Source organism: Falco naumanni, chromosome Z (assembly GCF_017639655.2).
Source record: "Falco naumanni isolate bFalNau1 chromosome Z, bFalNau1.pat, whole genome shotgun sequence".
NCBI classification, from domain to species: Eukaryota; Metazoa; Chordata; class Aves; order Falconiformes; family Falconidae; genus Falco; species Falco naumanni.
Window position 1 is genome coordinate 41027092 of NC_054080.1, and position 13794 is coordinate 41040885.

The 13794-nt window shown below is 36.9% G+C and overlaps 1 protein-coding gene across 9 annotated transcripts in view; it reads right to left on the reverse strand.

The window, feature by feature from the left end:
- ERCC6L2 (ERCC excision repair 6 like 2) overlaps window positions 1-13794 on the reverse strand; it is a 58040-nt gene that overhangs the window by 41276 nt on the left and 2970 nt on the right. For 7 of the 9 annotated variants that reach the window (XM_040579180.1, XM_040579181.1, XM_040579183.1 and 4 more), the window contains 7 exons: window positions 12253-12677; window positions 9153-9272; window positions 7597-7790; window positions 5333-5494; window positions 3897-4104; window positions 2361-2501; window positions 676-789 (listed from right to left, as the gene is read on the reverse strand). In XM_040579180.1, the coding sequence (XP_040435114.1) occupies window positions 676-789; window positions 2361-2501; window positions 3897-4104; window positions 5333-5494; window positions 7597-7790; window positions 9153-9272; window positions 12253-12677 (1364 nt within the window). Of the gene's footprint in view, window positions 1-675; window positions 790-2360; window positions 2502-3896; window positions 4105-5332; window positions 5495-7596; window positions 7791-9152; window positions 9273-11597; window positions 11602-12003; window positions 12044-12252; window positions 12678-13794 lie in introns of those variants that run through there. The other 2 variants (XM_040579182.1, XM_040579185.1) reach the window with 2 other exon arrangements.

Consider the following 13794-nt stretch of genomic DNA (forward strand, 5'->3'; position numbering starts at 1 on the left):
GGCCCTGGACACTAACAACAACATTTCCTAAAAACCAAAACTGCTTTAATGGAACAAACTTGCCAAAACTAGCAAGGATTTTCTCATTTCTATTCTGTTGTGGCTTTTGAGAAGTGGCAACATCCCTAAATCCTTTTGCTCATTCTTGGATATTAAAGATTACATGGAAGTATTTTTAAAAACTGCTGTTAGTGGGTCTTCTAGGTTACTTGCCACAGTAACAAGATCAACTGATACTGATCTCTCATTGAGAAATGTGCTTTAGTAGAAAATGCTCACTATTTAAAGAGACTCAGCTCTGAATACAGAGGACTAGAGTAAAAAACCCCTACATTCTTACTGCCTATTTATTTTTTTGCACAATGACATCCCTCTTACTTGTCATAAACAGAGCAGAAATGGCACTATTAGAAATCACTAAAAATTACTCTCACCCTAAACCTCTCCATTGTTTCTATAACCCTTATTTTGGGACATGCACTAAGTAGATGACCATACTGTTGTTTAGCATCTCTATCTATAAGGGCTACATTCTGAACTACTGAATGGAAAAGGAATTTTGCAAAATATCTTAATTTCAGTTAGTTAAGACTTAAAAAGAAAGCTAATTAATTAATTCAAGCATTTTAATCCTATTTTCCAGAAGTCCGTTTTTTAGATACTTCTAAAACTAACCTGCTGCTTGCTAGTGTTGTCTGTCTGCAGCAGTGCAGCATGATTTGCAACCTTTTGTAGGATTGTCAAGTAACTGAAGCGCAGCGACTTAATTGTTTCACCATGAGCATTTACCTGCAAAGAAAAAAGAATGTTTATGCAAACAAATAATCCTGAAAATAAGAAATTATCTAAAATAAAATGCTACTCGTACAAGGTTAATGTATTAGTGATTAGTAAATAGTACTATAATTGATCCCAAGGAAATCTATATTGTATTTCTAACAAAAATGCAGAAAGTTTTGGTTTTTCCTCAGCTTTATGAACCTATTAATCAAAAACATCTTCTGAAAAACAACAGCTATGCTCATCGTTCACTCAACATTTCATACAGCATATCTACAGAAACTACAATAACCAAGATTTCCTCAGTAGACAAAACCCAATAACTTTACAACTGATTTAAAATGTAAATCAAAACAGAGCTTTTTGAATGACTTCTTATGCTACAATTGCTAACTGCTCTAAAGCAAAAATGTATAGTTTTATAAACATCTCATGTAACATAATTCAAACAACTTCAAGCATTCTACAATGTAGCATCAGCATCAGCTATTTTTTCTGGTTATGGTTGGCCAATTTAGTTTTCCTTTCCCTTTTCAAGTTACTAAATTTCATGGGTAACTTTGGAATAGGACAGCCCATAGCAGCACTTAAATATCTGCAGGCCTGTCAACTGCCCTTCATGAATCGTGTTCAACAACATTTTATTTTTTCTATAAAATTACAGGAAACAAAAACCTGCAAAGAACAAATGCTACTATCCACAGAATATTAAACAGGCCAATGGGATTGTTTAAAAGAAATATGCAGAATACTGAATAAGCTGTATAATTTGGTAAAAAATAAATAAAAAAATAATCCACTATGCAAGAATTGAAACAGGCCAGAAAGAAAATAGGGAGAAGTAAGTATGAGACATATGCTTCTAAAGGTTTAAAAGACATGCTTAATCTGAGCCTAGTGAGTGATATAGGCAAAACTAACATTAGATTAGGCTAGCTTCATATTTAAGTCATCCAGAGAAGACAGAGGAAATCTGCAAAGCTGTTACTAGTGCAATACTTCTGCTTCTGCTCTATGGCTACTGTCACAGTTCTGCCTTCAATGCAGCAAAGCAAAGTGCATGTTTAGTGGCACTGAAAGACACAACCCAACTGCAGTTGTAACACAAGCAAAGCCCAGTGTACTGGTTTCAGCTGGGATAGAGTTAATTTTCTTCTTTGTAGTTTGTGCAATGCTTTGGTTTGGCCTGGGTCCAGGATGCCTCTGATTTGCAGCTTCTGCACAGACCACTTCAAGCACATGGAAGCAGCATGCCTGACACATACTGAGCATCCCAGCATAGTACCTTTGCCAACATCAACTATATCACAGGTGCCCTTTACTTACTAATACAACAGATCCAGAATTTACTGCATAAATAACAACCACCTGCTCAGGGCATGCAAAGCAGCTTTGCTGTAATCCTAAAGTACCTAACACCATCATGGTTGTGATGCAGCCATCCATGTTTTCCAATAGGAATTTCCTGAACAGATGGCCTACGACTACACAGCCATTTCAATCAGCTCTTCAACTGCAGAAAGTCTCTCCAGAAAGCTAGAAAGACTATATTCTAAGATTCAAACAGTGCAAGTTCTTACTTTGTAACAACAGTTCTTCCTTTTACGGCCACTGTTGCAGCTACAGGGCTCTCCTGCTTGTAATATTAAGTTTACATCCTCTGTCTCTAGCACAGCCTGGTAGACTGCTTTCTGGAATTCCGTCAGAGAACAGTACACCATCTGCCAAAGACAGAACCCCAAAATCACAATTAAGTACAGCATACAAAAGAGCACTGCGACAACAAAAAAACCCACATAAAACATGGAACATCGGCAATAAAGTAGAAAATAGGAATATATTTGCTCAAATAGTTACAGGAAGTAATTCCAACACCAAATGAAAAAATGTGGATCTTGATACCAAAATAGCATGAAATTGTAGCCAAAAATGTACATATACTGATTTTATCCCCTCCCAAAATCCTACAAAGGAGTATCAATGATAAGCTAAAAGAACCTGTTAAGTTTCTATAAATCTCACTATGGCTTTTATAGAGGTACAGGAGGAAGAGGAAAAATGAGAGAAATAAACAGTTAATTGTAATTATGAATTCCCCTCTGCCAATGGCTTAATTTGCCCTTTCTTTCCTCTTTTTAGGCACTAGCTGTTGTAGGGCGCTACCACAGGCAGGACAAACAGAATAAGCTATGAGAAGGCAAGGATCTACAGAGTACTATGGCCAAAACTCTTAGCCGTCTTCTTAGAGACCATGGGTGGCATCTCCCTGACATCTTTAGTCTTAGGCAGCAGGAGACAGAAATCCCAAGATCCTTCCTTAACTTAGGCTGCCCACACAGCAGCAGCACCATGCTGAGCTATAATAATACAGCAGTAACTTGAACATATACTCACATTAACAAGAGAATGAAAAGAATAAAACCTGCTAGATTTAGAACAGTGACTGACTGACGTTTGTGTTAATCTTTCCTTCAGAGGACAGTTTAGATGACATTATTATATGTCAAGAATGAAGAATAAATACCAAATTTTGAAAACAAAACTAGCTGCAAACTAACATATTTGTCTACTTAAAAGAAAAGTACAAATATATGTAATAAGAATTTATGATAACTCAGCTATAAAGTATTATCACTTTATATAATGTTTACAATAGCATGAGATAAACAGGATTACAGACCTATCAATCTGCTTTAGGTTTAGGGGTTTCTTTTATTTAGAGAATGAAAATGAGGCAGTTAAACTAAAAGCATACTGTTCCACGCACGAAATGTCAAGCTGCAAATTCAGAAGTGCTACATAGAATTTCAAGAGATTTACGTATATTGCATTGGGTTTACACAGATCAGTACAAAAGTGCACATAAAATAGATGTGTAAATCACTAGTCAGAAGTCTAGCTGAGCATTTTCATGCTTGATTAACTCCATTTCAATATGCAATCATAGCAATTATGTGAACAATGCGCGCTACTACTGCATGTGCATTTTTTCCAAGGCTCTGGATTCTTCTTCAGTTCGTAAGTCTATGGAAAAACCATGAACCACTACAGGCATGATGAAAGAAAGAAGAAATATATTCATTAGCATCGTATTTGAAATGTGTAGGCACTCTTACTCTGTCTTCCTTTTTTGGCAACTGATCACTGATAAGCGCTTTGGTACGCCTCAGAAACCAGCCAGACATTTTTCTTGCTAGCTCCACCATGGCCTTACGACCTGTTGCTAGCTCTCTTTTAGTTGCGGTGTGCCTCTGGCCATGCTCCACTGGATCAGAAAATTTCTTCTTGAAATGTACTCTGCTACCCAAAAGCCCTGGTACAGCCCTATTAAAAAACAAAAGGGGTGGGGGGTCTGTGAATGAATAACAGCATTTTCTTTACTCCAAGGCAGTCTATCCTTTTCCATTGATTAAAAGCATACCATACATTGTTTCTGGCTAACAGCAAGAGATCTTAAATTAACAATCACTAAAGAAATGAATAAAAACTGTGTACATAAATAGAAACATATACTACTTCCAGACACACCATTTTTTCATTTACTTTCTGTGACCCTCAGATGTTAAGAGATTCCCCTTAGGAAAAGGGTTGCCATCCCATCTCCAGAAAAATTAAAGCCCAGCAGACCAGTAGATGTCTCAAACACAGAACCTCTAAACAGCAAGGCTGCTACCATTCAGGGGCCTAAATTGAAAGCTAAACAGTCATGTTTTCAATTTTTACTCTTTTTATTAAAATCAATTTATGCAGATATTACAGTTTACTAAATAAAATCTTAAGAAACCCAACAGCAAAAAGAATTTAGTAATCACCGGCAGCACTACAATTTACAACAATCTATTAATAATATCAGCATAGTTTTAATGAACCAGATGCAACACTAAGCTTACTGCCAAAGTATTTCTTTCCCGGTATTTCAATTCAGTCTGTATATCCTCAATTCAAGGTATGTTTGCTTAGCTCCTCTTCTGTAAAGCACCCCCAGTAAGTCTCCTATGCTTAGAATTATAACTAGCCTTAGTTCTACCTCCTCATTATAAGTTTTCCTGGACAAGACTGTTGCTTTGCAAATACTTGCACTTGTGCATTTTGAAAAGCAGCAAAATATTATTACTTCAATCTTCCAAATAAGTCAGAATGTCCTGCACATACTGGACATAGCATAGGCACAACTTTGGCTGGCAGAAGTTGTGTAATTATTCCTTATCTACTGTGCGGAGAACAGAAGAAGAAAAAAGAAAGCCCTTGGAGAAGAATGGTAAACATGGAGCAGGGGGGAGGGAGAGAAAGTAATCTTAATCGCTTCCCAAATTCCCCAAAGAAGCTAGTCAGGAGGAGCTCCAAATGTATTAAGTAACTGCACAATTCATACCAGGAGCGTACCTCCATAGTTACATTGGAAAAGCATACTTACATTCTCACAAAACATCGGGGGTTTTTTGGGGGGAAGAGTTGTGGTTTGTTGTTTTTTTACACAGATAGGTCCACATCATCCAGCTCTGCACAGTTAATATATAGAGGTGTTTAACCATTAAAAAAATATTTCATTTACCAGTCCATAACACACCAAAGTTCCTTCATATTGTTTTGAAGAATGGTTCCAGTAAGACCTATGCGAACGCTGCATTTTAATGATTTCAGGGTTTGAGTTATCTGAGCCTTTGGATTCTTGATTTTATGTGCTTCATCCACTATCACAGCAGACCATTCCACACTGCAGATCAACAAGAAATATTGTATTAACTAAAACTACTTATCCCGTCATCTCACAAACACATACAAAGATGTCAGCCACACAAGTAGCTGTGGTTATTATGAGACATAATTACTTTTTGATTTTCCTGTTTTACATTGTACTACATCACTCCGTTTCTTCATATTCTGTTTTTTTAGTAAATTGAATTGCCATAGCTGAATATAAAGGCTAAACTACATAGCCAAATAAATGAACTACTGCTAACTGTATCAAATGCTTTCTGTGAAGAAAGCAGCTTTCAACCTCTGGAGCAATCAATCCAGCACATCTCACCAGCACTAACTCATAAGTAGGACTTAGAAAAGTCAAATAAATCTTTGAAGATAAACTACTGAAACATGCTTAAGACAGGTATACTTCATTTTCCCAACAAAACCTATCCAGTGTAACTAGAAGCAGACTGAAGCATTTCAATCTCTGGTTTCCTACATGAAAGCATCACTCAGCTTCTCTACCAATATGGCAGAGGAGTTTCAATATTTTGTGGCTAGGAGGAATGCATTTAGAAGCAGGGATCTAAAGATACTTTGCAGCCAGTTCAAGCATATAACTTGGGAGGTAGAATGACCCGTACACTGTAATACTAATTTAAGTCATCATGTCCCTAGGAAGAGGTTTATTAACTTTAGGAGATTGCTTTATATATGTATGAATGAACAGTTCAAAACAAAATCATATCCACTTTGATGATACTTCAAGCTGCAAAAAGTTGAAACGGGCATGTTTAGAAAGAAACCTCTCTCCTGAGAAGGCTGCATTGTTGTGGCATTTTTGATGCCTGCTAAATACATTCACTTATATCCAAGTCCCTTATACTCCTAAAATCTGCTAATGATGGGAGCTTCTGAATGGATCCTAACAGTTGAGCATATGCTAGCTCCTTCAACTTAATCTCTCATTCTCTCATTATGCTGACTTACATGCATAACTGAGCCTGTGTATTCTTACTAGTGATAATTAATTTTTTAAGACCAGTTTTTAAGGCCAATCCATCATTCTAGCCAAGCAAGCCTCTTACAGTGTCAAGACCATAGGCCCATCCAGTCACATGCTCTGCAGAAAGAGTTTAGTAAATATGTAAGCTGAAGCAATATATTTGCAAGCAGTCACACAAGATCTACTCTGCACATGCACCTACTTCCTGATCATTGCCTATTCCATGACCAAGCCTGTAGAGTTCCTCAGAAAAACAAGAATTACAGTACTGCTAACACAAGTCCTTTAGTCTTCTCCTATCTGCACTTCTTTTTCAGAACTGAGCACATAATAGAGATGGAGAACCGATTGCTTTGGTGATGGCTGCCCAGACCACTAGGATGCTCTCTGGGACCTGGACCTTTCTTGACACCTAAAATGACAAGATCTGCACATCCACTGACAACATCAGCTGCTAATGGCAGGCTGCCGCTACTAGCTATTCACACAACTTGTACCCTAGTTCCAAGATGATGTAAGGGAAGAGGGCAGCTAGGATCAGATGAGAGTATGATGAACACAGCCAAAAGGCAGGCAAAACTCCTAGTTAAAAAATGCTGACAGCTATGGAGCAAAGTAGGATTTCTAATACAATCTGCTGTCAGAAAACCTTGATTCTGCTAAGTCCATGAGGTATTTATAACTATAGAGGCACACACACCCTTAATATCTCAAAGTTTTTAGGCATCTAGTATTTCATCGTGCTGGTGAAAAGTGCAAATAAGAAGGAAAATACCTTCTGAACAGGGTTTTTTTTCTCCTTACACTGTACTGAAAGATAGAAATATCTTCTGCATGTCTTTCAGCTACCACCAGTTTTCAGACAGGCAATTTCTGCATCTTTTAGAGAACACTTGAATGGGTTAACAGCAAAGACTAGCTTTATGAAACTACGCAAACACTTACTTCTCCCAAGCATCCCACTACAAAGATAGTATAGGGTAAACTCAAAGGTAGTTAAATGGGATTTTCCTCTTCAGCACAATAAAAGTAAATGCATTACACAGAAAGAATAAGTACTTGCAAAGAACAATGCAAAATTAGACAGTTAAAATGTGTGTAGAAAAATGCATTAATATCATTACCTGTTAAATTCATCCAAATACAGGCGAAGTATCTCATATGTTGTAAGGGCAACTTCACATTTCCCTTGCTTGATGCGACTCAAGTCATCATCCTTTTTACTGCCATGTAAGACAGAGACCTTGAAGTATCCCCACGTGTCTAACTCATCCTTCCAGTTATAGAGCACTGAAAGAGGGGCTACTATGAGGAAAGTCTGAAAACCAACAGATGTTATAGTATTACTAGAAAAACTACAACATAATACTTTTGCAATAAGGAAAGTCAAAGTCTTGAGATTTTACTGTTTTTACTGAACAATTTGAACTGTTCAATTTGTCACTTCAAAGTATAGCATGGAAATAATCTGAAGAGTCAACATAAAAAAATAATCAGTTTACTCAGAGTATGCAAATATTACAGGAAAAAAATAATTTAATACTACAAAAAACCCAGATTATAACTTGAGTAAGTAGCACTAACAACTGCAACAAGACATGAGATACTATCATTTTGCTTTGTTACAGTATCTGTATACTATAAAGCATTTTACAAATGGAGAAAACAAAAGGATGAAGAAGATAAGCAGCTTCCCCCAACCCACCAGTCTAGTCATCACATGACTTCAAAACAGAAAGACCTGAAAAAGCTTTAAAACTTCAAGGCAGCTCATGCAACTCATTTAATATCATAGAATAATAAAATCGATAGAGGTGGGAAGGAACCTCAGGCAGATTCTAGTCCAACTTTCTGGTCAAAGCAGAGGAAACACTGAATTCAGACCAGGTCACTTAGGCCTTTCCCAACTCAGGTCAGAAGCATTCTGGCTTTTCCACATCAAGTACTTTCCCTTTACCTCTTACTCTCTGTATTTCCTCAGAAACCTGTACCCATTATTCACAGAGCTATAGCGGTATGACCCATTCTGCCAAACATTACAATTATTCCAATAAAATAAAAACAGCAATGGAAAACAGAAATTGCATGGGTCCTATGATGGGTAAAATTAAAAGGATGTTTAGATTTCTTTCATTCACACAAACTTTTACATGTATCTTTATTTGTTGTAACTGCATTTGATTACCTGGATTATGAGTCAGACTTACTGCTGACATTATGACAATCCTTCACAAAAATATGGGAGGTCACAAGAAAATTAGCAATTAATTTTCTAAATATATGCATTTGCCTTAATTATATAAATATCCTGTTAATATAGACACACATGGTTTTTGTACTTCAGAAACACAATCACACGAAACTAATTTTTCTACTCACTGATACAGGTTTTGCAAAGTACTCTAGCCACAAATCTCATCCAGGTATTTCCAAATGTTTTGTGTTAGTGCAGTCCAACAGTATTAGCAGATTAGACAATAACAGCTAGATAATGCACTATGACAGTCTGGAAAACTGAAGGCTTCCCTAACAGTACTAGGAAGGCCATGAAACCCCAACCTACCCAACTAGCTGAATTTTAAAAATGAATATATATAAACCTTTAAAGCAAACAAGGAACTAATCCAAGTATTGCCTTTTACCACCAAAATCCATGAACTTGTATCACTAAAAGCTGTACCTTCTTGGGATTACACCTTGATTCTTTTTTCATTGTTCTCAGTAAAAATTCTGGCATATTATTTTCAATATCTTCACGTGTTCCTTTTTTGTGCAACACTGCAGCCAAAAATGAAATTACCTGAAGAAAGAAAACAATGATTATGTAAAAAAAACCCACCAGAACACAAACAAAAGACTGAGTTCCAATAAAAAGAAACATTTAAAACAAAGCCCAAGATGCAATTTAGTAAGGTGGTTTTGGGGAGCAACTGAGTTTTTTTGTTTGGGGTTTTTGTTTGTTTTAAATTGACCTGTTTTTAAAATGGGAACCCCTTCCCTTGGAGAATCCTGAATTCACGATAACAGCAATTAATTGTTCTATTTTTCTCTTTCATCCTCTAAATGGAAGAGTGCCCAAAATACAGAAGAGATTATAAGCCAAGAAACACTAGAGATGATGGATGCCTTGCAATTCTCCTCTATTTTCAGGACACCTGAAGTTTACATGAAAAACCAGAAGAAAGAGGTGTGTTGGTAAAAATCTAACCTCTAGGTATACATTTTCTGTACGTTCCTTTCCTTCTAATTCCTGTTAACATCAAAACTAGTTCTTTCTGTTGTGTTTGGGCTATATTCTCACATCTGCCTCAAAGTGATCAAGGTGATTTCCCTCTGATTATGAGGACACACTTAATACACAACAGAAAGGACATACATCCCAGCATCAGCTATTCCAAGCTGCTCCCATAGTAATCCAAAACAGAAAGAAGGCACAGAGATAGCTGGCCAGAATATGCAAAACCATAAAATCCACTTGGGATAAATAGTATCCATGGGGCTAAGCAGCAGCAAGGACCAGATGCATCATCAGAGAGGTGCCCTTCTTTTGAAAACTCAACAGGCCTCCTTTACTCAGAGCAACTAGCTCCAGCTGCTTCCTTTTGTGGCTGCTACACAGCTGCTCATAGCAGCACAGAGATAAAGCTGTCAGCTAAAAATTTCCAAAAATGCCAGGACATTTCCATAGCTTTCTCCCTCTAATGATGGGGAGAAAACAGCCAGGCAAGAGTGCAGAAACCTGAGAAGCCCAAAGGTAGGTAGATGAGCAGAAAGAGGAAAGCCACCACATATGGGGCTGCAAGGTGGGAAAGAGATGTGCAGAAGTAAAGAAACCAAAACATTTTTATACATAGTATTTTATATATACTAAGGCTAAGAGAAACTGCAAGTTCGCACATGCTGTTTGACTTTAATCCTTTTGATAATAAAAATAAAATTCAACTGAACATAAAATCTTCATGTGCCTTCCAGATTCTCCTTTTTTAGGAGGATTACACATCACAAATTAGTAGCAATAGCAAAGGCTGCAAAAGAGCAACTCTGCTGAGAAACCTTTGGCTCCTCCAGATAAAGCTGGAAGCAACCAAGAGGCCTTGATAGGAAATGAACTTACTGCAGTCATGTTAAGCAACAGTATTTACTTGCCTTCACGTCAACTTCAGCTTGAAATAAGAGCGCCATAGAGTCAGGCCAATTTAAGCAAAAATCAGGACTACAAAGAACATTAAACGCAAACATTTTCTAGAAAAGTCTTCACCTCATAAACCATCCTATAATTCAGAAACAGTAAGGTTCAGGCAACTCACAAGCATAAGACAAGTCTTTTATAGGACTAAATCAGTTACTTGATGTAGTTTAAATATTCTTTCATACATACTAATATTTTCTAAAGAAGTGAAATCCTCTTTCACTTCATATCCATTGAACTGCCTTACCCATACTGAACTTGAGCATAAATACTGTGTTTTATAAAAACCCCACAAGATATTCCTCAAAACCTCTACCCTTCTGTGAACTTGATGCTGTGATGAAAAGAAATAACCATCAGATGTGAATTCCACACAGGAACACACTGTAACTGTATGACAAACATGACTAGGTCGCTACAGAATCAACTCTTGAGATTCAAAAGCTACAAGAAATGCAAGCAAGACAGCTCAATTCCACCACCACCCCCCAAGTTTACTACTATCTCATACAGATTATTTTTACAATACAAAGTCAGGTTGTTTGCAGTTCTGAGTAGAAACTTCCATAACTACAGTGTTCTTAAACTTCCAGGGCCAAGAAACACAGCCAAGCATAGGCAAAACACTTCAGTTCTAATAAACATCTGTTTACAGATCAGCAGCGGCTATACAATCCATGATATCCTTTAAACCCTCTATCCAGAGAGGTTTTGGCAATTTAGTTTACTCATTCCACTTGCCAAGTTTGCTACAGAACAATACTTCTTTGCACTGAAGGGTGTCTGTCAACATTCTCCTAAATGGAAGGGCAATAGATGCTACAGCCAGTATTTTGCAGTGAAGGAATGAGCTTGCATTTGACATGTGAAGGGAGAAAGGAGAGGGGGACAAACACCAGCCACTATAGGATTCAAGCTGCTAACTTGAAGTGAGACAGATGGAAGAGCATTTTCAAACATAAACCCACTCTAATTTTAGTAAAATAAATACATCATTTGGGCCACACTGATTCAAAGCATAATGGAAAAATCCAGCTATACTTTGTCCTTTCATCAACTCAAGCTGTATTTCCAAAAGAGTGATACAAATAACGTGGAATATCTAAGCACTTTTTCCAGAGAAGGGAGTAAATGTGTCTGCTCCTTCTTCCCAGTACAGTCAATTATTTGTTTTCAGTAAAGAAGAAAGACACTTAAAGAGCTACAGTCGTATAAGGGTTGCAAGTACTTTTAGCATACTCCAATGCAAATTACTTTCATGATGCACAGGTAGCATTTCTCAAAGCAAATTAAACATAAAATGAATACTAACATTTTAACTACTGTAATCACCTATGCTTACACTAAAAGGAGCCACACCTCAGTTTTGTGGCCTGTCAGGAGTGAATCTTAAATCAGCAAGGACTCCTGGCTGTAAGTGCTGTCCTGGATGGCTGCATCCTGCCTCCTCCAGCTCCACAATAGCAAAGTGAGGTTAAGCTCCACAAGGTGGCTTTTCTTAAAAAAGTTACTTTTAAAAAATATTTACAACTTACAGAAAACAAAGTCAAAAAAATTATCTATTGTCTCACTGTAACAATCAAAAAGATACCTGTATTGTCTTTCCAAGACCCATATCATCTCCAAGAATACACCCCCTTTTATTAGCATAGTGTCCATACAGAAATTGGACTCCTTCCCTTTGATAATCACGCAGGTATCTGTTAATTGTATACGGGATAAAATCACCATTGTCAGATAATTTAAAAGCAACTGCAGGAGACAGAAGATTTCGGTCAGGAAAATAAGGCTTTTCCAGATCTCCATCATCACATATTGAGCTTTTTGAGGGTCCTCTACTGGCTTTGACTCTACAAAGTTTACTTATTAGTATTTTCCTTTCTTCAGACTCCAAGAATGACACGACAGCAAACGATTTTCCATTCTTGTCCTTTTCAATAGAGGATATTGTTCCTTCATGAAGTTTCCCATTTTCAAGATAAGGAGCAAGGCATTTTTCCCCAATCTGCCAATTACCTATTAAAAAAACAACACAAAAGCACAAACACACAATGATAAACTGGCCAGATGTACAAAGTATTTTATTTTGTCACACTAACAAAAGTTGAGTATAAATTTATTTGACAAAATGCATACGATCCAAGATTAAAGATGTTATTTAAGTTAGCACTAGAATCAGGATGCCAGTTACTGTTTAGAACCAAATCCTGAGCTAGACATGAAATTATAGTTTGCTGAAACACTGCTATAAGTATCTAAAAGTCTATATGAAAAAATGTGATGTAAAAGCCAAATTCTGATACATTGTTACACAGTGGCTTCACACAGGTAAACACTAATATGTTGATGCCTGCAGGTTCAGTGTCCAATTAACAGACCATGTGACCTCATCAAAAAGGCCTTCTCTATTAGACACACTTCTGATCTACCCGAATTTAGCACTGCAGTGTTTGTGAATTGTTTAACTATAATCACACATGAAAACATCACCTTTCTCCTAACAAAGTCTGGAGCAGGTTAAAAAATAACAACACAACAAAAAACCCAAAACCAAAAAACCTACACCTTGTTTAGAAACAACAGAAGAGTATGTACTTTAGGAACACATAGTAGCGCTATCATTTGCATGTATTGTTCATAAAAGTGGCTTACTACTCAGTAAACTGCTTGCACAAGCTGTCAAGTCTGGAACTTAAAATCCGTCCCTCTGTGTGGTCTCACTATGGCCTTAATACAGTATATTGAATATTAACAGAGATGACTGACTGCTTCATTGTCAGCTCGTTTTTACATTTCATGCATAAAGATTATTTTTAGATGGTATGAATGCTGCTACAGAGAAAGAGAAACTTAAGAACAGCAGTGTATCAAAGTCCAAAGAATCCACATTGTATTGACAACGAAAAACCCAACAAAATACCTCTATCAAAAAAAGCAAGGCCTTCACCTTCATAGTAAAAAGAGAAAGACCTCATAGGTAACTGCTGCACCAAAGTTTTCCAAATCTGAACTGAGGAAGTGTTGTCTTTTTGAGTTTGTGGAAATAATTCCCAACTTTCCCCTGCTAAGCTGTCCCAAAACAAAGAAAGGGACACAAGATTAATTTTGGAACTTTCATTGTTTCTTGTCTATT